Genomic DNA, 21,621 nt, shown 5'->3' with positions numbered 1-21,621 from the left:
GCTCTGTTGTGGGTTGGTCATCGAACAAGCCTACCCTCTTTTGAGTGATTCCCTGAGCTTCTTGAACGTCTTCCTCATCCCCTTCTCCACTACTGCTCTAACTATGATGCCCACATACCATTGGTTTAGTATATGGCGCGGTTCCTTATCTTTTGTCCTCTTGCATCCTAACACGGTGGTGTTTTGATACCTTGCGTGAACTTAATCCGCAAGTTCTCTGTTGAATTTTGAACCTCTTGAACTTGTTTCCCCAATGTTTCATATCTCCCTAGGTTCTCTAAGCCGGGTTTATCCATCCATTTCTTTTTATTGCAGTTCTACTAGCTGATCCTGTATGTGGTCTTTTTTCTATAGTTATTTCTTCTGCTGATGTTTCCTCCATACAGCTCCCTTTTCAGTATCTCAGATTATATCCTATTTATACTACTCTATACGTCGCTTTATGGTTATCATGCAATCATCTACACTTTCTCTAATACTTTTTCATACATTTTTGCCATCCTATACTACTTTTGTATTATGATCTTTCTTTTGAGGTTTGGTTCAAAGGGCACTCACAATTTTCTCCAAAATAACGCGATGTCAAACTATCCACTACCTCAAAGTTATGTTGTATATCCGAATCTCCAGTTTTAACAATGTAGTCCAGCTTGTTTTTCTTGATAAATGTTGACCCACTCCCATTCAGAATTCTTCTAGTGCGTCCTCTGCTCATGAGTTACCTGTACTATAAGTGCAACCATTTGTATTTCCACTCCCTGTTGCAGAATCTAATCTGGAACACATTGCAACAAGGTTATTTGTTATTAGCAAAGGATTAATCTGAACCAACAGGTTATTGTTGTCAGTGTCTTGTACCTTTACTGAGGAAGGCGGGACTATAAATCTAAATTTACCCCAGTTTTGAATTGGAATTTTTATTTTACGTCTTCTCGTCAGGGATACTACTGACGGTAGCAACTCCATGTTCTTTGCAGAGACCCTTTGGCCCAAGCTGCATTACTTTGTTCCCTTTATTTTTCATTCATTGGTTTTAGCTTAAGGGTTTAGGGAGGGATACTACTGAAACTAGTACTTGTGGTGAAAAAATACATTCTGTTCCTAGGAGAATGGTTTTCATTCCAGGACACCATAGAATATCCATCTATAATCTATGCTATAGAATGCTACTAGTGCACAATCTATGCTTCCTAGAATGTCACTAGTACACATTGACAGCTTTGCACTGCATGCTGGAGTAAAACTAAATGAGGTTAGCTGTCTTGGATAACACTAAGATTGTGAGTTTTTCAGCTCATCGTATGCAGACTGGAACCTCAGAACTGACAGGTGAACCTGGAACCTGGATGTTGAAGCAGGAAAGATGTGTCATCTCAAGGGTGAGGTTGGTAAGGAAAAAGTATTTGGCCAGTCATTATGGAAAATGAGCGGTGCCATTCTCATGTATATTATAACCAAGAATGATCATGGAAAAAGCAAGATAATAATAATATAATGACATAAATGGAGCAACATTGGAACTATTGTGACAGGTGGTAACTGTTAAACCTCTTAGGACTAGCAGAGTGAGACAAAATGGAACAGAGGCAATACTAGTAGAATAACAGAAGTATAATTTGTTGAAAGAGGTGGTGAGTCTAAAAGGAGAGGGGTGTAGATGTCAGAATGTCCAGAGAGTCGTTTGGTGCAATGAAAAACTGTTGAGTGTTATTGGAGGGAGTGAATTTCTTGAGGTTTAAAGAAAAACCAGTTAATCTGAAAGTGATGATGGTATGTGCTCCAACAGCAGACACTGATAATGAAATACTATTGGAATTTATTAATTACAAACATTTAATAAAGTTAGGACCCTATGGCTGGCAAGAGAAGAATTAGAGGTTTTAAGTTTATTGAGTAGTGTAAAAAATACAGCAGATGAAGTAGATACTGGTTTTGGATATTACCAAAGGTTGTGAATATCTAAAGAGACCAGGAGACCAATTAATAACTGAACAGACTTCAGAAATGACACACCATAAACAGTAATATATACATACTAAGGCCATGGGAAGGAAAAAAACACCAAGATTATGTCAGGACATTCTTCGTACAAGTAAAGAAATGAGAGAGAACTGTAGCTTACTCAAGTACAAGATAGATAGATGTGAAGCATCTGGGGACAATAGTAGACGTAGTACTAGCAATGTAATGATAACGTCGATAGTGTTGACTACTGAAGACATGCCACCAGGCAACAGTGGATGAATGACAGGACATTCTTCTTACCCTGATGGATAGGTCACCATTGGGCAAGAAGTGAAACTTTCATGGTTTAACTAATGCTAGGGTTGGATAGCCTGTGATAACCGCTATAAAAACTGGGCTATAACCACTAAGGGGTAACTAGACTAGGCCTAGTAAGTATTTTTACTGACGAAGCCTGTTACTTTTATTTTTTTAACATTTTTGAACTATTTCCTTTTGAGGATTTCCGTACGGTTTCCAGGATGATCAAGTAGGGTCCACTCATCGTTGAGGGTAATAATATACCACTTCATACTGCAAATAGTTTAATAATAAATATCACATTATCTTGGTGTAAATGTGTATACATAAATAACATACAATTTTCGATGCAACACTGAAACAACTAAAGCAGGCTAAGAAATCTAGAATAAATACCCTTCATCCCGTTTTCTCTGGGGTAGACACGAAGTCCCAGCTACGAGGCAACGTTCCATGTAAAAAAAGAAAGAAAGAAAAAAAAAAAAGTTACCAAAAAGTCTGTGTGACCAGCTTAGGCATAACGCTTCTCTTTGACGCCAAAATTGAAACTAAGGAACCAAACTCCCAGAGCCGTTTTGCAAAATAAAAAGGCGGCAAACAAAGAACAATAATGATAATCATAAGGAAAACAAAAATAACGCCACATTTTGAAACGGACTCGTATGCTCAGCCTAACTTCTCTGAAGCTCTACTTTGTAATAACATTCTTATATCTCCCGCCAGTGTTGTTGTATTCATTTACCTTAAATCATGAGACTAGCATCCTGATATCTTAAATTAGTTCAGTCTACTAGTACGGTTTCCATTCAAACCCGCACAAAACATACATCCATTTCTTTCAGATTCACGGTGCACACTGCTTTCTGTAGTTTACTTGTCACCAATTCACTCGGAGCTATCTCGTTATTCCATTTTTATTCGCACGCACGAGCCGAATGAGCCTAAATGTAACTCCTCGGGCAGTTTAAATTATACTATAATAATAATAATAATAATAATAATAATAATAATAATAATAATAATAATAATAATAATAATAATAATAATAATAATAATTTTCTTATTTTCCCCTGCTAGTACTGCTTCACTGTTTACGTTTACCTAGACCCATCTACAGTCAAAGAAATCATTCAAAACACACTAAGAGATGAGTATGGTGATCAAATAGGAACTGTAATTTTAATATAAAAAAAATCGCAGATAAATATAGAGAGCTTCCATGATTATCCTCACACTATAGATGGGGGTTAAGTATTTTAATAGTACGATGAGACAATTCGAACTTTTCTTGTGCAAGCTGAAAACGTTCCTGCCACTATTTCAAGTACAGAGAAACAGACAGAAAGAAAGGGAGAGGGAACATACAGATGGTCAGGATACATTTTCACTCAATAAATCACATGACTAACCAATAAAAAAAACTAAAACATTGAAAAGTGAAGTATAAAAGTGCCTTTAAAATGCAGTACAGCTCCCTCTTGACATGACCATTATTAATGCTAATAATAATACTAACAGCTGGGGGAATTCTTTAAAAATTAATTTTAAAAAATAAGCTATGTACATAAGCGGAGGTAAATAACGTTCACGAGACGTGCGGACATCTGATCATATACAACTATCACAAGATCATTTTATATATATACAATTACGTACAAATAAAATGTAAATTATTGAGAACCTACGGTAGCAGAGATCAAATTAAGTGATTGATCAGTCAATAAAAGGCTATAACAATAGTAAGAATAGTTTCGTAATTATAATTATAATAATAATTTACTAATGCTTTATACACAAATATTTACTCATTTACAATCGCAGAGATGACTTAGAGCAGCACTTTTAATTCAAAGAGTGACGTAAGCAGCTTTTTTCCCAATGAGTATAGGAAGGCACCATCCACTTCAAACTCCCAGGGAGCAGATGGATGGATGCCCAGACAGAACACTGAACACAGAACTCCTGAAGCACATTCAGAGAAAGGGGGAGGGACAGAACACCAATCATAGATCATACCTGAATCCTGTGACACACGAAAATACCACTAATCACAGATTAGTTCCTACTCTGTCCACAGTGACATGATACTAGGATTAAATTCTGTACTCTCTATTGGGTGACGTCACGAAAATAGCTTTTGATCAGTTTCGTTTCTACAGACAGTGAGGTCAACGCCTCTCCTCCCAGTGAGTCAATGATCTCTCGTTTTTTTCATAAATTTTAGCAACAGTTTCTTATTCGTTCGTACATGGCACACAATACACTTAAGATTTTCTCGATGTCAAATGTATGACACCAAATTCCAAGTTCACCGAGAGATTCTCGGTTCCGAAAAGTTTATTCGTAAATAGTTCGATTCTCTGTGTCGTCATATTTCGTTGGCTATGGAGTTCGACCAAGGCTAACGAACTGGCACAATAATCTGGATTGTTTGCATCAGAGTGCTGTTCAGAGTTTGACTGTATAAAGTATCACGGATAAAACCACTAATTACGTTATGAGAACTGAAAAATCACGGGTTTCCAAGTTTATCTTGAAGAGTATCATCACACCACTTTTATATTCGTATATATCACAAGTTGAGATTCACCACCGGGGTGTTTCTGGCAATTGCAGATCGATGCTATGACGTCGAGGAGTCATCAAAACATTTCTCGTTTGAATTCGAACTTGTACTGAATGCACTTCTCCCTCAAGATGCCCGTCAGAGCCGGGGGACCGCAGTAGAACACGCAGACCTTTCCTATCCTCGACTCACGTATGCCGTTGAAGAGCTGCAAAAAGGAACATCGATATTAAACACGCCAGAAATAATGGAATGGATGGGACTGTTTGTGCAAGAGCGCAATGTACCTCACGCTTTTGTTGTAAGTATATATATCAATAGGCATTGTATCAACGCCATCTTGAATTTCAAGATGGCGTTGATTGTATACTCATGGACGTAAAGTGGTTGAGAGAGGTGCTTGTCCTTCCCACTGAATTCTGACTAATAGAAACTGTTCAAGGAAAGCTACAGTACAGACCAATCCTAAAGATTTTATTGTTGTATTGATCTAGAGAGAGTATTGGAGTTGAAGTAAATTTGGCTTCCCACGATATCAGTTGACTAATCATAAATAATGGCTGCTTTTAGAACGAGAAGTTTTCAATCATTAAACAATAGCTTATGTAGTACTAACGGCCTGGACTATAGGAATAAATATCATGTATCCAATGGGCGTACGAAAGATTTGAACCAATTTAGCTGATTTAATGAAGAGATGTTCATAATTTAAGTTTCGCCTTGTCATAACTTGTAATACTCCATCTGGTTGGTATTTTTGATTCCACCTATACAGCGAAACAAAAGGAATGTGTCCTCACCTTGTCCCAGTCGGGTCTGCCATGCCTGATTGAGGATGCCAAGGGCAAGGATGGTCTTAAGGGCATGGAGCCCGTCTTGTACAAGTGAAGGCTGAGGAAGGCCTCCATGGCTGCTCCTTCTATCCTTTGCTCTTTCTCCATGGCAGCCAACACCTCCAGGAACCATTCGAAGCTACCTAAGTCGCGGTTCACCCAGACGAAATCGACCTGTTGGTAAAGTTTACTTTAGACTCAGTTCACAGGTTACTTATCTGTGAGAATCCTACATAAGGATTAAACTAAATTCACAGATCACACACTCCTTAATTACACTAATTTTTTTCTTTATTGAGTATTTTCCAATACGTACACAGAAGGGCCTTCAATTTGCTAAGCAAGTTTTTACAGAAAAATTATGATAAACAATTCAGCAAATAAATGGGCTGAAATGCATTAACAACTTTTCAAGAAGTATAACGGTAGTATACAGTTAAGGCAATAACTTTCACGCTGTTGCAGCTTAGGGAATAAATAATCTCTAGTACTGCATAGCACTAGGCCGTGGAACACAGTGGCACATCCGATATCCCTCCCGTTTAATACGAAAATCTGTGTTCGTCATGAGCATCTGGACCGTGGTCATGAGCCTGTGGTTTACGATGTGATTTCAAAGCACAGTACTATATTTTACAGCTTCCTTACCACCTGTTAGATTTAAGTAGTTTTCCAGGACCTCTCACTTGAACAACAACTCTAATTATAATGATGAAATGCTTTGGTTGCCGTTTCATTCAACATGCGAATGATAAATAATGGTACTAAGATTGGTTCGTGGAATCGACGATGTCTTTAAAAATGGTGGTGTTGCTGTTCTTTCCACCTTCATCACGCTTGGTTCTTAGCCTTTGCATCTGCTACTCTGATAATGTTCGGGGTACTGAGCAAAACGCAACTAACCTGATAAACATTCAATGAATACTTAGTGTAAACTTACTTTACGTCCATGAATAGCGCGCACCTAAATTGGCTTCCTTCCCCATTGCTCCTAAGTGGTGAACCCGCCATTTTTAAAAAAATAAACTACCATAATAGATATAAAAAAAGAATGAAAAAGAGTAGACAATAATAGACACGCAATTATAATATAACAACATAAGTATTTCATACACTTTTCAAGCCTGAAATGTGTGACTTTATTCTGCCCTGGATTCCTCTGGAAGGCACAACGAAGTAATGATAATAATCATCAGTTTGCTTACGGACCGTGACCTGGTGGTTAGTGTTTGAATATGACTCTCTAAAATCGATCTTGTGTTCCAAGGGCGAGGTTAATATAAAAAAACATATTGCAGTAACGGAATAATGATTCGAAGAAAAGAGTGCAGGAAACTACTAAAGTTTTATTCTTCGAGAGAGAAGTCATGATGACGGAAGACAACACTCGTTCGGGATCAACTTGTCGTCCAGGTATCGACCATCTTTCTATTTTGTCTTGTTTCTGTGCAAAGGTAGTGATTAAATCTTATGAATTCTATTAATAAATTTCCCCAAGTATTAAAACAAAACACGTGGCCTCATTAACAATGAAGGCCTGTAATTAGGGATGAGATTGTGTTAAACGTCGAAGGCTTTCATGAATGTCACTTTTTTTAGGCGCCAAAACCGCAGACGATGTTTAGGCCTATGTGAAATCGCCAATTAGTTCAATGTCGTTAATTTGTTTCAAAATACCGATTACACTTTCTGTATGAAATGCGAGCAAGAGTTTTGTGAACATTTGTGTTTTTTTTTATATTTCAGTCGTATTTTTTTTTTGATTAAGTAGGAATTAGAGGTAGGAGTTAGCCCTATATGAATTAGCCTACGACTTTTGGGGATGATTACTCGGAACTAGTGAAAGCAAGGGTCACACTTCCCATTGCACAGCTGACAGGAGCGTGCTGTTTGTTTGTTTTTCATGAAGGCATAACCTCAGCGAAAGCTGTGGGTATTTCCTCAGTATTTATTGGTGAGATGTCATGAATTGCTTTTTGAGACCAAGAAATAAGTTTCATTAAAAGGGAAAATACCTTTCGTAACTTCCTTAGCGTTGCTGGGAGTGCTACACAGCTGGGCAGGTGGCAATATGGACAAGGCGCTTTTGCTGCACGATACCTGCAATAAAATGATGTCTCAATATTTTTATAGTTGAATGAGCGGTTGTTGCAGATCCTCCAATAAAAAAAAAATGTCATAATCGTAGCCATGATTTTGTTAAAGCGTTGCGTGTATAGAAGCATTTTGTTTACTGCAGTTATAAGTTACATTTAGTTACCTTTATGGTTTTCATAATTTAATTCCCTGATCCTCAGGTAAAATTTTGAGTGGTTTGCCTATTACTAAAATGAGCATACAATCAAGTTGTTATAATAGCACTAGCTGTTAATCGGAAAAAAATTCTTTTGGAATAGAATGACCTCTGAACTTCTTGAATGTTAAAGGCATTCACAATTGGCGTGCACTAGGCAAAAGGGACGGTATTAAATGCTGCCAGATATGTAGATAATCTTACGGTTTACAAACTTTACACTGTGTGTAGGTTCATGCACAAGCATTGCTAGGCTAATGTCATATCCCCAAAGCAGAGTTTAACCCTACTTTAGCAATTAGGAATTTATGTGCCTTTATTAATAACATATGTAAAGTTCCACGAAATGCTTACCTGGCCATGACACTCTGTAAAATAGAAGCAAACGGAGTAATCCCAATGCCAGCACCGATGAGGACAGCGTGGCTCACGGAGAAAATCCTTGTGGACGGGGTACCATATGGCCCATCTACCAAAACCTGGCGAAGTTGCAATGAGTGATAAGACATGTCTAGATTATGAAACATAGGTTGTAACTTAAATGTAAATGGACTCTGTGAGGACGAAGGAGTTACAGACATTCAAACTGAATGGGCAGAATAGTGGTACTAATAACAATTTCAAGCATTGCAGGCAACTAAAACATATATACCAATATGTTACACGAGCTTGTGGCATAAGCACGTTCTATTTTATACTAGCTTACCACAACTTGCTTCTTTTGAGGCCCTGAGTTTTGTACGTCAATCCTTTGAGAACCCAACGAGCGTCTCCTCTTTCTGGTGTCTCCCCCCAGCTGGCATTCGGCCGACGTCGCGCAGTGCATACTGTGTTGATGCTGCTGGAAGATGTCAGTGCAGTTGTCTGACAGCGAGTCAAGACTCGAGTGGCTGCCGTTGCAGGAGGACCTGCCTGAGTCAGTCTGCTGGGGAGAATGACATTCTGCGGCCTTCAAGGCGGCCAGGTTGGACAGGCTGCTGGACTTCTTGCGTTCTAGCTTGCCAACAGGCTGGGTCTTGGTCTCGATGGATGTGGGAATCACATTTACAGCCGGTTTGCATTCGGCTTCGACCTGCAGCAGGGCTGGCCTCGCGTAGACGCTCATTTTCCGGTTGAATTCCAGCAGGTTGTTGATGTATCTCCCTCCCTTGGTATTGTCCGCATCGTCGTCCACATTGATGGCCGTGTGGTCCTCTGGGACGTCCTGATCATTGTCGGTGGTGAAAGCCGGATTCAAAATGCCCGTAATCTTCTTTTGCAACTGCTCGGGAGAGTCGCTGTTCAGTGGTTCGGTGGTCTTCCTGTTAGGCTGATACATATCATAGACGCGCCGCGTCCATTCCCCCACCGACCGGATGTGTACGGTGAAGACATCTGGGTAATCATATACCAGGTGAAACTTTATCCAATAAAATGAGTGCAATTTTGTTTCATGTAATAATAAAGCACTGTTTGATGGATTGGTACATAGTCCATGATTTGTATATGTTTCTTTTATATGAACTAAATATTAGCCATGGATTATAATTGCCGAAAAATGCAGTAGTTTAACTGATAGGTTGATTTTCATAAAGTTTAGGTTATAATAGGTGTAGTTACTGAGGGCGATAACCACAGGAAAAGGAACACACAATAGTTCTTTATGATAGACCAGTTATAGTACCAATAATGCAGAAGTGAACTACGTTGGACCTACTGTCGAATAGGACAACGTTACTCTATACAAAGCACGTATGTAGAATAGGGACTCTCCCTTATTCTATATACTTTTATCTATACGTACCCTCTCGTTCAGGAGCCGAAGAAATAGTAAATGGATGCCATTCATAACGGGCGATGGAAGGGATGTTCAAGTAGACGTATTCTCCTGGTTTGAAGTCGAAATCTTTCGGCCGGCGGATGAGTAACTTGACAACCTGTTGGAATATTTTTATGAGGAAAAAATGAGAAGCTACCGAATTTTGTAGGTTATCCAAATTGAATTGTATATAATATCCAAATGAATCTGATGCCAAGAGTTGTCTTTCGGTGTTGAGATAATTAGGATGAACAGCAATGAATTGGAACAATGCTAAAATCAGCAGAATTTCTGGTTGGGGTCAGCTGCAGTTTCGGCCACACCCTCTAATACAAACATTACTTCTTCCTAATTAGATTGGATTATAGAATTTAGGCCAAGCGCTGGGACCTAAGAGGTTATTCAGCGCTGAAAAGTTAATGGAGAGCACCGTGAAACAATTGTTAGAGAGGGTGGAAAGTCAGACGGAATAATGGGAACATGAACGAAGGTACAGCAAAAGGAATGAATAGGGTTCATCTGAATATATAATAATAATAAGACAACTTACATGAGAGGGCATGATTGATCCCCTGATGACGTGGGTCTGCCCTCTGGCCGAGCACACCTGAGCGATCCGCACTGCCGTTTCCAGCAGGAATGCACATCCGGGGAACAGGAGCCACTTCCAGCAGTTGGGACCGTGGAGCACGAGTAGGATCCAGAAGGGAAGGGACAGCAGATGGGTCCAGTAGAAGATCTGCGGATAGAACAGCTGCAGTAGTCAGTTGGTCGTTGTCAAATGCAGAGTTTTTGAGAGAGAAAGAGGATCTTAATTAGCAGTTTTTTTTATTGCTAGTTTGACCCCCAGTGAAGTGTTGATTACCTCATCGAGGCTTTCCCGTTTGTAGTTAAGATGTGAGGGGTGTGTACATTTTGACATAATACTGATTGATCATGTCATTTTCTCACGTCCCATATATATATTATGTGTGTGTTAGACACCTCACTTTCTGTCCTTACCTCGAAGTATCCGGACTTCCTGACGATACGGTGACTGAAAGCAACGATGATCGTCAGGAGGACGAGAAGGGCGACGCCCGTGGGATTAGCCAATCCTCCAATCCAGCCGATGCCCAGGCGAGTGTCCCAAATGTACGTGGCCATGCTGGTCCCTGTCTCTTCACTCAGGTTCACTGCAGTTCGCGGAGTGAACGAGAGGAGAGGGGGAGAGAAACGAAAATAAGGTCATTCGAGGTCGACTCAGGGCACCACCAATGGTGACGAACGGAGGGACGCTGCCCCCTCGGTGTCTCCATTGGTGGAGCAGGTCTAGTATAGTCTCCTTTCAGAGCCAGAATGCAGTAGTAGGCTAGGCGCGTGGTACGATTCTCATTTTAATGGGTGACTGAACAAAACGATAAAGTTATGATCAAATCCATACTAGAAGTTACACTTCATAAGTCTTTCATAAGAAAATAATCTGATTGGTTCACCCTACAAATATATCATAGTAAAGTTACTCCATGACAAATGAAGCGAGCTTTAGAAACGGAAGTTGATGACAAAATGGAAATCGGCAAAGGTATCACGAACGTGTTTGGGGAGTCTGATTTTTTATTGTTACTAGTTTTTCGAGGGTGATTCTAATCAATAAAAAGAATGATTTTCTTGCTTCTACAGCAAATAAGCAAAATAGTGATGTTGCAGTGAGTTTTCTACGTTTATAAGTCAAATACAGTCACTGAAAACCTAATGCTTCATTTGTTTAGAAATTTAACATCTCGAGGACAATGTTTATGGCATAATCAAGGGATTAAAAGTTAGCGATTCTACAGATATCATGCACAAAATACATTACAGTCTAATATAAATACTCCATACACATGACCAGAATTGCTAAACAGTCACATATTAGGATAAAGGTGTAGAGAGACATATTATTCAAAAAGAATTGACAGAGGCGAGAAGGAGGGAGAGACAGGTTACTCAAGAAGATCACAGTAATGTGCAAACTCCTTACCTTCCACGTCTGGAGAAAATAACAATTTCCTGCTTCACCTAAATTATATATTTTTTTAGTCATCTGCTTTCCCTGATAAGTTGACAGAAAAAAATAACACATTGAACGTAATGAAAAAAAAAGTTAAATAGATAAGATATTGTGATAAGAAATGAAGATGACAGGGAAGTAAGAGGGTCAACTCGCATGTCCTTCCTGAGCCGGCTGTCACAATCAATAGCTTGGATCTTGCTGTGAACATACTTGCATGAGACACGCAATTAACTTAAATCTTTAAAACCAGTCACTCTGAATCGCTTCAGAATTCTATTACGGAACCAGATGAGAACTTTAACTATCACTAGGCAGTAGTCTGTGTTGATTCGACAAATGAGACACCCTTGTCAGAAAGGACATGTGATGCGCATTCTAAAATCGTTGGCGAAAAATGTATATAAACAGTACCATTGTAAGAATGTTTTTTTTTTTCTTCACTCATACAGGAAAGATTCCCGAGTTACCAGGGTTAAAACAGAAGGGGTGTGTCTCATACGCAGGGACAAAACAAGACAGATTCATTGTTTTGGGAATAGGAAACAAAAGTAGGATATGAGGTTTAACCATAACCAGCTCCTCCTCAAATGGGATCAAAATACCCTGTAAAAAAGTTTGATTTGGAAACATGAACTTTGCTGTTTAAGATACGAGAATTCCTTCTAGTGGAATAATTGTCTTCAAAACAAGTATTTCAGACGTTCAAACCTAATTTCATCTCTCAGTAGTGATATTGTTTTGATTTCTTATGTTTCCTGAACTGTTTGTTCATTTTACTTTAATCATCTTGAATTTTATGGAGCAAAAACCTGCACCGCCTTCAGATAAATACTGTTCTAACAAATATTACGTATTAAAACTTGAGACTAAATCTAGTATATAATCAAAACTTTCTGCATTATTAGGAATATATAGATAATAACAGTCTCCCGGGCCAACATCATCTCAGGCTGACATTTTCCTTCACATTTTATTCTTTGCCATTTTTCTAGCAGATAGCCAAGAGTCCTTCGAATAATAACATGTAATTTAGATACAGTAGAAACTCTAACATTTAGAGGAAGGCTTCAGGCTGAATTTTAGACCTTCCAAAACCAAAGGCCTAACACTTAAGTGTAAAATATGACATCTGAACAATATACACACACATATAAATGTCTTTTTCTCCATACACAATTTGATCACCCTGAAACAGAAAGATAGGCTGAATTATTAACAATAAACAGTGGTTCCAGAATAGTTGGACGGTGGACACTTGGTCGAATGGACATTTCGCTGATAGACCTGTTAAATGGGCACTTGATTTCGTAAATATTTATGTCCTCCAGTGTAAATGGAATTTTATTATGTTTAATTTAAAATATATATTTCATGTGTCGTGTAGAAACGGTTAATTTGTTACAGCTTTGCGTTAATTTAATTTTTTAAAAATTAATATTTATCTTGAGTATTATGTAAAATAAAAAACATTTTCTGTTGTGTAAGCGTATATAAATGAAAAGGCGACTTTCTTTCGTTATAAATCGTTTAGTGACATGTCCTTTCGTCCCAGCGAACTGCCCGTCGCCCAAGTGTCTGACCACCGGAGGCAGTCGGAGGGTCACTTGAGCACTTGTATCTCCTCTATTATTGTTGTTATAGTAGATTTCACATCAACCGTGCATTTGACGTCTAGGCCAGTCCCTTAAGACGCGCCTGATTGGCTGTTGATAAGCCAATCACAGGGCTGGAAACTCTGTCTCTATCGAGAGTTCACATAAGGAGGATGTATGTTCCACCTATCCTGAAAAACGTATCACTCAGGAAAGGTGGAACATGAATGCTACCCATGTTAACTCTCGAGAGAGACTGAGAGTTTGCAGCCCTGAGATTGGCTTATCAACAGCCAATCAGGAGCGTCGTAAGGGACTCCCCTAGACGTCATATGCACGGTTGATGTGAATCTACTATAGTACTTCTGTTTCTTTCGTCGTCTCCCTCCGTCTCTTCTTTTCCCTTACTTTGCCTCTGCAATTCTGGGAAATTTCTTGTCCTTTCCTCTCACGACATCTTCGGGGACCATCTGTCGTTGGCAGGAAGAAACTGGGTGTGGGTACCTGTCACTATGTTTTACATAACACGTCACTCGGCTGAATGCGAGAACCACACGCGCGCAGAATGAGTGAATAGATTTACTGAGAATCACTGTTCATGGTGTGATGCAACATGGCTGTCCCAGCCTGATCGAATGGTTCTATTGTTCTTCTTCCAAACGAACGGCCGTCGCACTGAAGCATTTTGGTACATACGCCTAAGCTAGACCAATGGAGACCGGGCGATAGTTGGCATACACAAAATAACACTCCAATTAATAGTTGTCCGTTTGCATTATGAGTTTCTTCACTGGTATGGAAGGGCCCGAGACACAGGTGCCATCGCTTGAATTTCGGCAATTCTACTGTAGATGCCAATGATTTGAAACACTAAGATGACAAAGTGGGTCTCACTAAAGAAGGCCTGCTTAACACGCTTGTCTTATGGCTTAATTGATACTGTTTATGGAATTATCTTTTGAGATATACGTTAAATGCAGTTCATATAGTCGCAAAATGTATTACCTATATTACCAGGCCTTCATATTAGCGTTCATAGAACGAGGATTCCCAAGAACATGACTTATCGAGAGTTCCCTCCGGACTTATTTCAGGGGAAGATATCGTTAAGAAGTTGGCGTGAGAAGAAAAATAGACAGTTTCCTGTTTAAATAAACAGCAATTCATTCTGAGCGCGAAGATAACTGCATATGGAAGCGATCGTTTTGGAAAATCTTAATTTCCTATTCAGATAAAAGTGACTTTGCAGGTTGCTTTGCAACAAACGCATCTTGTTACCTAGTAAGTGTGAACAGTAAACTTTTAATGGAATAACATTTTACTAGATACCGAGTTATAAGCTATTATAAGCATAAATTTGACAAAGACACTGGTTAAGGCTATGAAACCGACTTGAAGATTGTCTTGCATTAACTCGTCTGCAATGATTTTAAGAATATTGTTGCCACCCCAATCACAAATTCATATTGATTCGCCCAAAGATATACTGTTTGCTTAGTGCTTCCTTAGACTTACAGTACAACCAAGTGTAAGACAAAACAAGAATTATTTAAAGCAGACCAAAAACGAATTAATGCAGACACCCAGCAAAACCAAGAATGTATCTGTAACTCTATTTTACTTATTTTTCTCTCATCCAGCCACTATTTTACGCTGCCCAAACCTGAAATAAACCCTAAAGGAAACTCTTCTCTTGACACTGCATGAATTATGAATGAATACACACTTCGGTAGTTTTGACAATGATGATGATTAAGGATACCAGTCAGCCTGAAATGAATTGTGACTTGAGGATGAGGGTATGTGGAAGTTAGAAGGGCTTGGGGGGACCTTTAGGGTAGGGGTTAGAGGAGGAGCCAGCTAAGGAACTGATAATGGACAGTGTCAGGAAGGCAGGATGCAGGTTAGGAAGAACATTTAGTCCCGAACAGGACCATAGGAAGTTAGTGAAGGCTATCAGAGGGGACTGCCAGGTGACTTAGGCAAGGACTCTGGATGATAGCAACGAGACAAGGATTGTGGATGACTTGTGAATCAACTCTGACGAGTTTAGAGGGGTGGACTTCGATGCAAATGGAGATGGAAGGTCGAATAATGTTGACGAGTATGCTTCTGGATGATAGGGTTAATGGAATGGCCAGGGCGTGTGAGAGAACGAAGTGAATTTGATCGTTAAAAGGTTGGTTGGTTGCGGGAAAACAGAAAAGGGATGGTCACTGAGACAGACGAGGGCGAACCACTTCGCCAGATAGACTTCCTGTGTCACAATAACAAACCGCTAGGGTGCCTCTTTCTCCGCAAGTTTTTACAAATGAGATTGACAGCGCATTATTTGACTGATCTGAAATTGATGACGATAGGTTCAGGGAATCGGAATGGATGGAGACTCCAGATGAACAGTGCGGATTGATGATTAAAATGATGACGAATATGTAAAGGATGGTTAAGCAAGACAGTTGAGAAGGAAGTGGGTACCATTGATGATGTCGAATAACCGATAATTCAGAGAAAGTGTAGAGGCTCAGTAACTATGATGGGTAATGATCGACAGAAAAATGGTTTTTGACGATGACAGAAAACCTGGAAACATGAGAATAAGTGACCGAAATGATAAAGGTGAAAGTATTCATTATGATTAAAAAAAAATTCTGAAAAATATGGCATGAAATAAACAAAAACATTCGCTTTTCATAAAACGAACTTGGACCATTTCGAGTGAAAAATTTATAAAAATGACGCCTGGATTAATTATAGTGATGACAGTCATTTTCAACCCTTCCAGAAATGTAATTTTCCTTCCTGTTGAAAAACAGTAGGTTTTTAAAAATTTAGGGGTGTTTTGGGACAACAATCAATACACTAATGATTATCTTCATATATCGTTTCGCAACCTCCATTTGCATAACTATCCCAAATTTCAAAGGTAGTCATTACCGGTAAATCGTTTGATTTGTAGTTTATCAACTTGTTCTAATCTCAACAGAAGGAAAAGTCCGTCAGATTCTTCTAAAAGAGGGAAGAGGACAGTGCCAATGAAGATAATCTACTTGGCTATATCTAGACTCCTCTCGTAAGCTGCATTATTTGAGTGCATGTATATATAAATCAAATATATATATATATATATATATATATATATATATATATATACATACATATATGTATATATATGAGTCATATCACATTACCGTGATTCATATACATACATCGAGCTACAAATGTCCTTTAATATCTAATTCGCTCTACCTCGGAATTAATACATTTTCATAAATGTTAACCGATAAGAAATATTCCCCATCGGTTAACATATATGAAAATATATTAATTCCGAGGTAGCGGGAATTAGATATTAAAGGACATTTGTAGCTCGATATATGCAATATATATATAATATACTCACACAGACATATATATATATATATATATATATATATATATATATATATATATATATATATATATATATATATATATATATATATATATATGTATATATTATATATATATATAATATATATATATATATATATATATATATATATATGTATGTATGCATGTATGCGTTTATATCCAAGTGTATTTATATATGCACGCATACATGCAGCGTTATGCAAGAGAAACACGATCTACTACACTAGGTATGTCTAGTTTCCGGAGGCGCACTACCACCTCCCAAACTAGAAAAATAAATATGTGATATTAAGGAGCCCTATTCCTTCAGAGGTACATAGTACTATCAGACCCCGCCCCGCCCCTTTTTCAAGTCATCTGTCAGCAGCCAAAAGGACCCAGACCCGAGGCCCAGACGGATACTCTACCGAAATTGGCCAGGTGGAAGAGCGTGTGGAGGATGGAGAGGAAGAAGACCATCCAGCCAGCCAGCTTGTGGAAGTGGACGTGTTGGTCGCACGGCAGGAATTGGCCGAGCCACGAGTTCCTCAGACGGGTCACTGTCCGCCGGAGGATGAGCAGCAGCAGCAGGGAGCAGTTCAGGTTGAGGCAGTGACCTGGAATCATATATAGCGGTTGTTAGGATGGAATCGGATTGCTTTTTTTGTTTTGTTTTGTTTATGTTTCGGGCTGACGTGACTGGGTAATACGCACGCCTTGGATGGATTGAGTGGGTTTACACTAGAATTCTCAGTAAAAAAAAAAAAACATTACTACATCTACTAAGGGTCTGGAAATCATGTTTGTGCGTATGTGTGTGTGTGCAGGGAACATGACTCACGAATAGGAACACACACTTAATATTATCATTATTTTTTTTTTTTTTTTGACAGAGAATAGTAGTTGACTGGCACTAAGGTGAACACAGCAATGTGGTCTCTGGTGTTCCTCAGGGTATTTTTCCAGGGCTTATATTATATACACATTGTTGCTCTTGCAGATGATGATGGTATAATATATATATATATCATATATATATATATATATATATATAAATAATATCTTTCGAACCCGAGCCGTAATATCGTTCCCCTATAGCGTCGTAATTACTCTGGTGGTAAAGTTTTACACGTATGATAATCAGCGGTCTGTTAAAAACAGTCTCAGGCAAAATCCATAAATCCTTTCGAAGTTATTGTAGAATTTATTTTTTTTTTTGGAAGTTTTTCATGTTTTAAAAATTTGTCCGAGATCGTGCCAAACAAAATCATTTTCTGTGTAGGTATTTAAATTATTTTGTTTTTCTTGTATATATTGTTGGTTGAGAATAAGGTTATTGCTATACGTGTATTTGGTTTAACTAATTTCCACGAGCATATTGAATTGTTAACTCGTTCATGTAAACTTGTTTTGTGAATGCAGGTGACGGTGTGAACCTCAACTAGAATGTAATTAGACATAATTTTTCCATGGAATATACTTATATAATAAATAATCACATTACCATTATCATAACTAGTATTAGAATAGCATAGATATCAGAGTGATCTAAAAGTAATGGTATTAGTAGTAGTAAAATGAAATATAATCATTTCTATAAAGGAGTATCGAGATTATTATTATTATTATTATTATTATTATTATTATTATTATTATTATTATTATTATTATTATTATTATTATTATTATTATAGAAGCATATGCTGCCTTTACGATAATCATTATTAAAAAAACAAAAGAGCCGCGTGCCTAAAGCAAGGCGCCATTGCCTGTGCTTACCATTATCTGGGTGGTCATTATTACCTCCTTTTGTGCAGTCGTGTCGTAACGCAGAATGGAGTCAAGACCAAAGACCTTTGTGAATTCTTTTTATTTATCTTTTTAAAGAGAAAACCGCTGACTCGACGCTTTTACAAAGTGGCCCAGTTATACGGAGGTGTAAAGAGAAGTTTAGTTGATAGAGGTGATGGAGAAGAAACGAAAGGTCGATTATGTTACAGAGAATTACGTACTGATTTAAGTAAGTCAGAATTATTCTTGTTTGTGGGCTCAGCCGGAACAATATAAAAGGATTTTTTTTTTCATTATTGTGGAAACCCGAAAAGAAAAGTAAAGTGAAATATTTTTATTTAAAGAACAGTTAAAAATGGCTCGAATTTTGTGAAATAGATAGGAAAAGGGAAAAAGTTAATTTTTTTAAACAGTATGATAACCGACTGGAAACGATTTTGAATTCGTTCAACTATGTGGGTATATATACGTATATATATATCTATCTATATATATATATATTATATATATATATATATATATATATATATATATATATATATACACATTCATTTTCAAGCTACCTACACACACACACACACACACACACATATATATATATATATATTCTATATATATATATATATATATATATATATATATATATATATAGTATATATATATATATATATATATATATATATATATATATATATTTATATATATATATGTGTGTGTGTGTGTGTGTGTGTGTGTGTGTGTGTGTGTTGGTAGGTAGCTTGAAAATGAATGTGTTAATCAAAAGCAGCAATGATTGACACTAATTCTGAGGTCGACGTAGATCTAGTACATGAGAGACAAGGCAGTGGACGCTGACAGAGAGAGAGAGAGAGAGATATATCGTAATGCGTTCTAAACGGACGTTCACTGGCAACTAAGTCTTCAACTTGACATTTGTGACGTAAGTCGCACTGACGTGTGCGTAAACTCCCGGGTGTGTATCAAGAGGTTAAGCCAAGACGCACACAAAATACCGATCGGCAAAAATGCTTTAACCTTGGAAACGTCTGTCTGTCTTTTTTTCTTTTTATTTTGGTTGTTTTATATATATAGAGAGAGGAACCAGGGAAATAATTGGAAAGATCTCGCTGGTTTTTGTGTTTAACGAAGTATTAGCGGAATGCAACGGTTTCCAGTTTGCCACAATTCGATGTTACTACGTGGAGAGATGAGGTTGATGAGGTTACCTTACTTTCAGTCATTAGGAAAATATGAGATAAAGAGAAGGGCATCTAGTATATTCTTGAGAGGTTATTGGCTGACTTGATTAAGACCATTTGTTTTGTATAATTATGGATATTTGATGGGAAGACGTTATTTACAGCTGCTGGGAAGATGATAGTTGTTAGAAAGGTATTTTCAGGACGTTCTTGACTGTCAGCTGCGAACGTCTATGATGATGACAGACGAAAGTAAAATTAATGTTGCATGACACGAATATCTTCTTTCTGTAAGCTAACGGCGAACTATGAATTTTGGAGGCCCATGAAAACGAAATGAGCGCAGTGAGGCCACATGGTTCGGCTGATCCTCTTAATATATGCGATAGTCCAGATCGCTGGAAAATTTGGAAAAGCAGTCTGCGAGTGAAATATAAATAAACGGCCATTACATTCACCAGCGATACTGAATGAAGTATTAGTATCAGGCGAAATACACGAGTTTTACGTGTAATTCTGCAATTGTGGTCTAAGGCATGCTATTAGGCTCCAGAGAGACGATATTCAATTGATTATTGCAAGAGTTTAAGATTTGAAAATATATGTCTTGGAACCTTAGAGTTTTTAGCATTGCTTGCAATCCTCTCCAGTGACGACAGTTGATTGCAAATGTTTCGTGTAGATAAGATTTTAGTTACAACTTGTTTATTAATTATGTTTTTTTTTAAATCATATATTACCTGCGGTTTATATTCCCTATAACATGCTCAGAAAGTCAGTGTCATTGTTTGGTGCGTTTCGTTATATAAGTGCATGTGCATTTTGAATAATAATAATAATAATAATAATAATAATAATAATAATAATAATAATAATAATAATAATAATTTGCACAAAACACGATTGAGCGTCTCAAACTCCTCTATACAGTTCCTGGGTCCATCACAACATACGCCACATCATTGCGGATTTATTTGCACCGATAATAGCAACCCTGATGTTAATGGTAATTTTAATAATAGCAATGATACAAAAAACGAGAATACTCTGGTGTTGACAGACCGTGCAAAAGGACTTCGATAATGGAAATGAAGCCTCGATCGCGTGAGACGAGACCTTGCGCTATCGTCGTCATGTGCATCAACTTCGATGTTGTCGACTTTGTTGCTAATGATGACTCGCTTGGTCATGGTTTGAGGTAATGATGATGATGATGATGATCGTGGCGATGGTAAAATTGGTGCTCTTGTTGCTAATATTTTGCTCTTATTGTCATTGCGATATCGGCTGTTCGTTTGGGTTTTTGAGTTGCTTTTGTTTATTTTTTTTCCATGTTGGTCGTCATGGACGAAGCTATAAGACAACTGTGGTTATTCTTCTTGCTTTTTTGATAATTTTGATCTATTTATCTATTTATTTCTTTTTGATTTAGTGGGATCTCCTATTTCTGCATTTCCCTTTACCTCGTCTTACTTCTTAATGAACACCATATTCTTTGGAAGCTTGAATTTCAAATCAGTGGCCTCTTTGGTGGGATTGTTCCATATGAATGGGTTTCATGTACTGAATAATAATAATAATAATAGCAATAATATAGCGTATCATTTAATAGTGATTACCCATAACAGTTTATCAAAATATCTATCGCAAAGCATTTACAATTTTATAAACACGTCATACGTTGATAAAGACTACGGAAAGAACTCACGGTAAAAGAATATATTTCTGAGAGTATTCGTAAATTACAACAGACAGAAAACGAGTCTTGAGAACGTTTAAAAGAATGAAGAATAAGAAACTTTGGCACATTTTTCCCAGATTACGTAAGCTCTTATCATTAACGTCATATTGCATCAGTC

The 21,621-nt window shown here is 37.7% G+C and overlaps 1 protein-coding gene across 1 annotated transcript in view; it reads right to left on the bottom strand.

The window, feature by feature from the left end:
* Window positions 1-2,532: 2,532 nt before the first annotated feature.
* Window positions 2,533-21,621, bottom strand: part of LOC135205768 (NADPH oxidase 5-like) — a 110,565-nt gene continuing 91,476 nt past the window's right edge. The window contains exons 4-12 of the mRNA XM_064236909.1: window positions 17,201-17,389; window positions 10,758-10,930; window positions 10,306-10,494; window positions 9,741-9,873; window positions 8,664-9,331; window positions 8,312-8,436; window positions 7,680-7,764; window positions 5,632-5,838; window positions 2,533-5,039 (exon numbers count right to left, since the gene is read on the bottom strand). Coding sequence (XP_064092979.1) covers window positions 4,908-5,039; window positions 5,632-5,838; window positions 7,680-7,764; window positions 8,312-8,436; window positions 8,664-9,331; window positions 9,741-9,873; window positions 10,306-10,494; window positions 10,758-10,930; window positions 17,201-17,389 — 1,901 coding nt within the window. The 3' untranslated portion in view covers window positions 2,533-4,907. The remainder of the gene's footprint in view (window positions 5,040-5,631; window positions 5,839-7,679; window positions 7,765-8,311; window positions 8,437-8,663; window positions 9,332-9,740; window positions 9,874-10,305; window positions 10,495-10,757; window positions 10,931-17,200; window positions 17,390-21,621) is intronic.

Source organism: Macrobrachium nipponense, chromosome 24, assembly GCF_015104395.2.
Source record: "Macrobrachium nipponense isolate FS-2020 chromosome 24, ASM1510439v2, whole genome shotgun sequence".
In the NCBI taxonomy this organism is placed as follows: Eukaryota; Metazoa; Arthropoda; class Malacostraca; order Decapoda; family Palaemonidae; genus Macrobrachium; species Macrobrachium nipponense.
The sequence above is the reverse complement of the archived record's forward strand: the minus strand, read 5'-3'. Positions and strand labels throughout refer to the sequence as shown.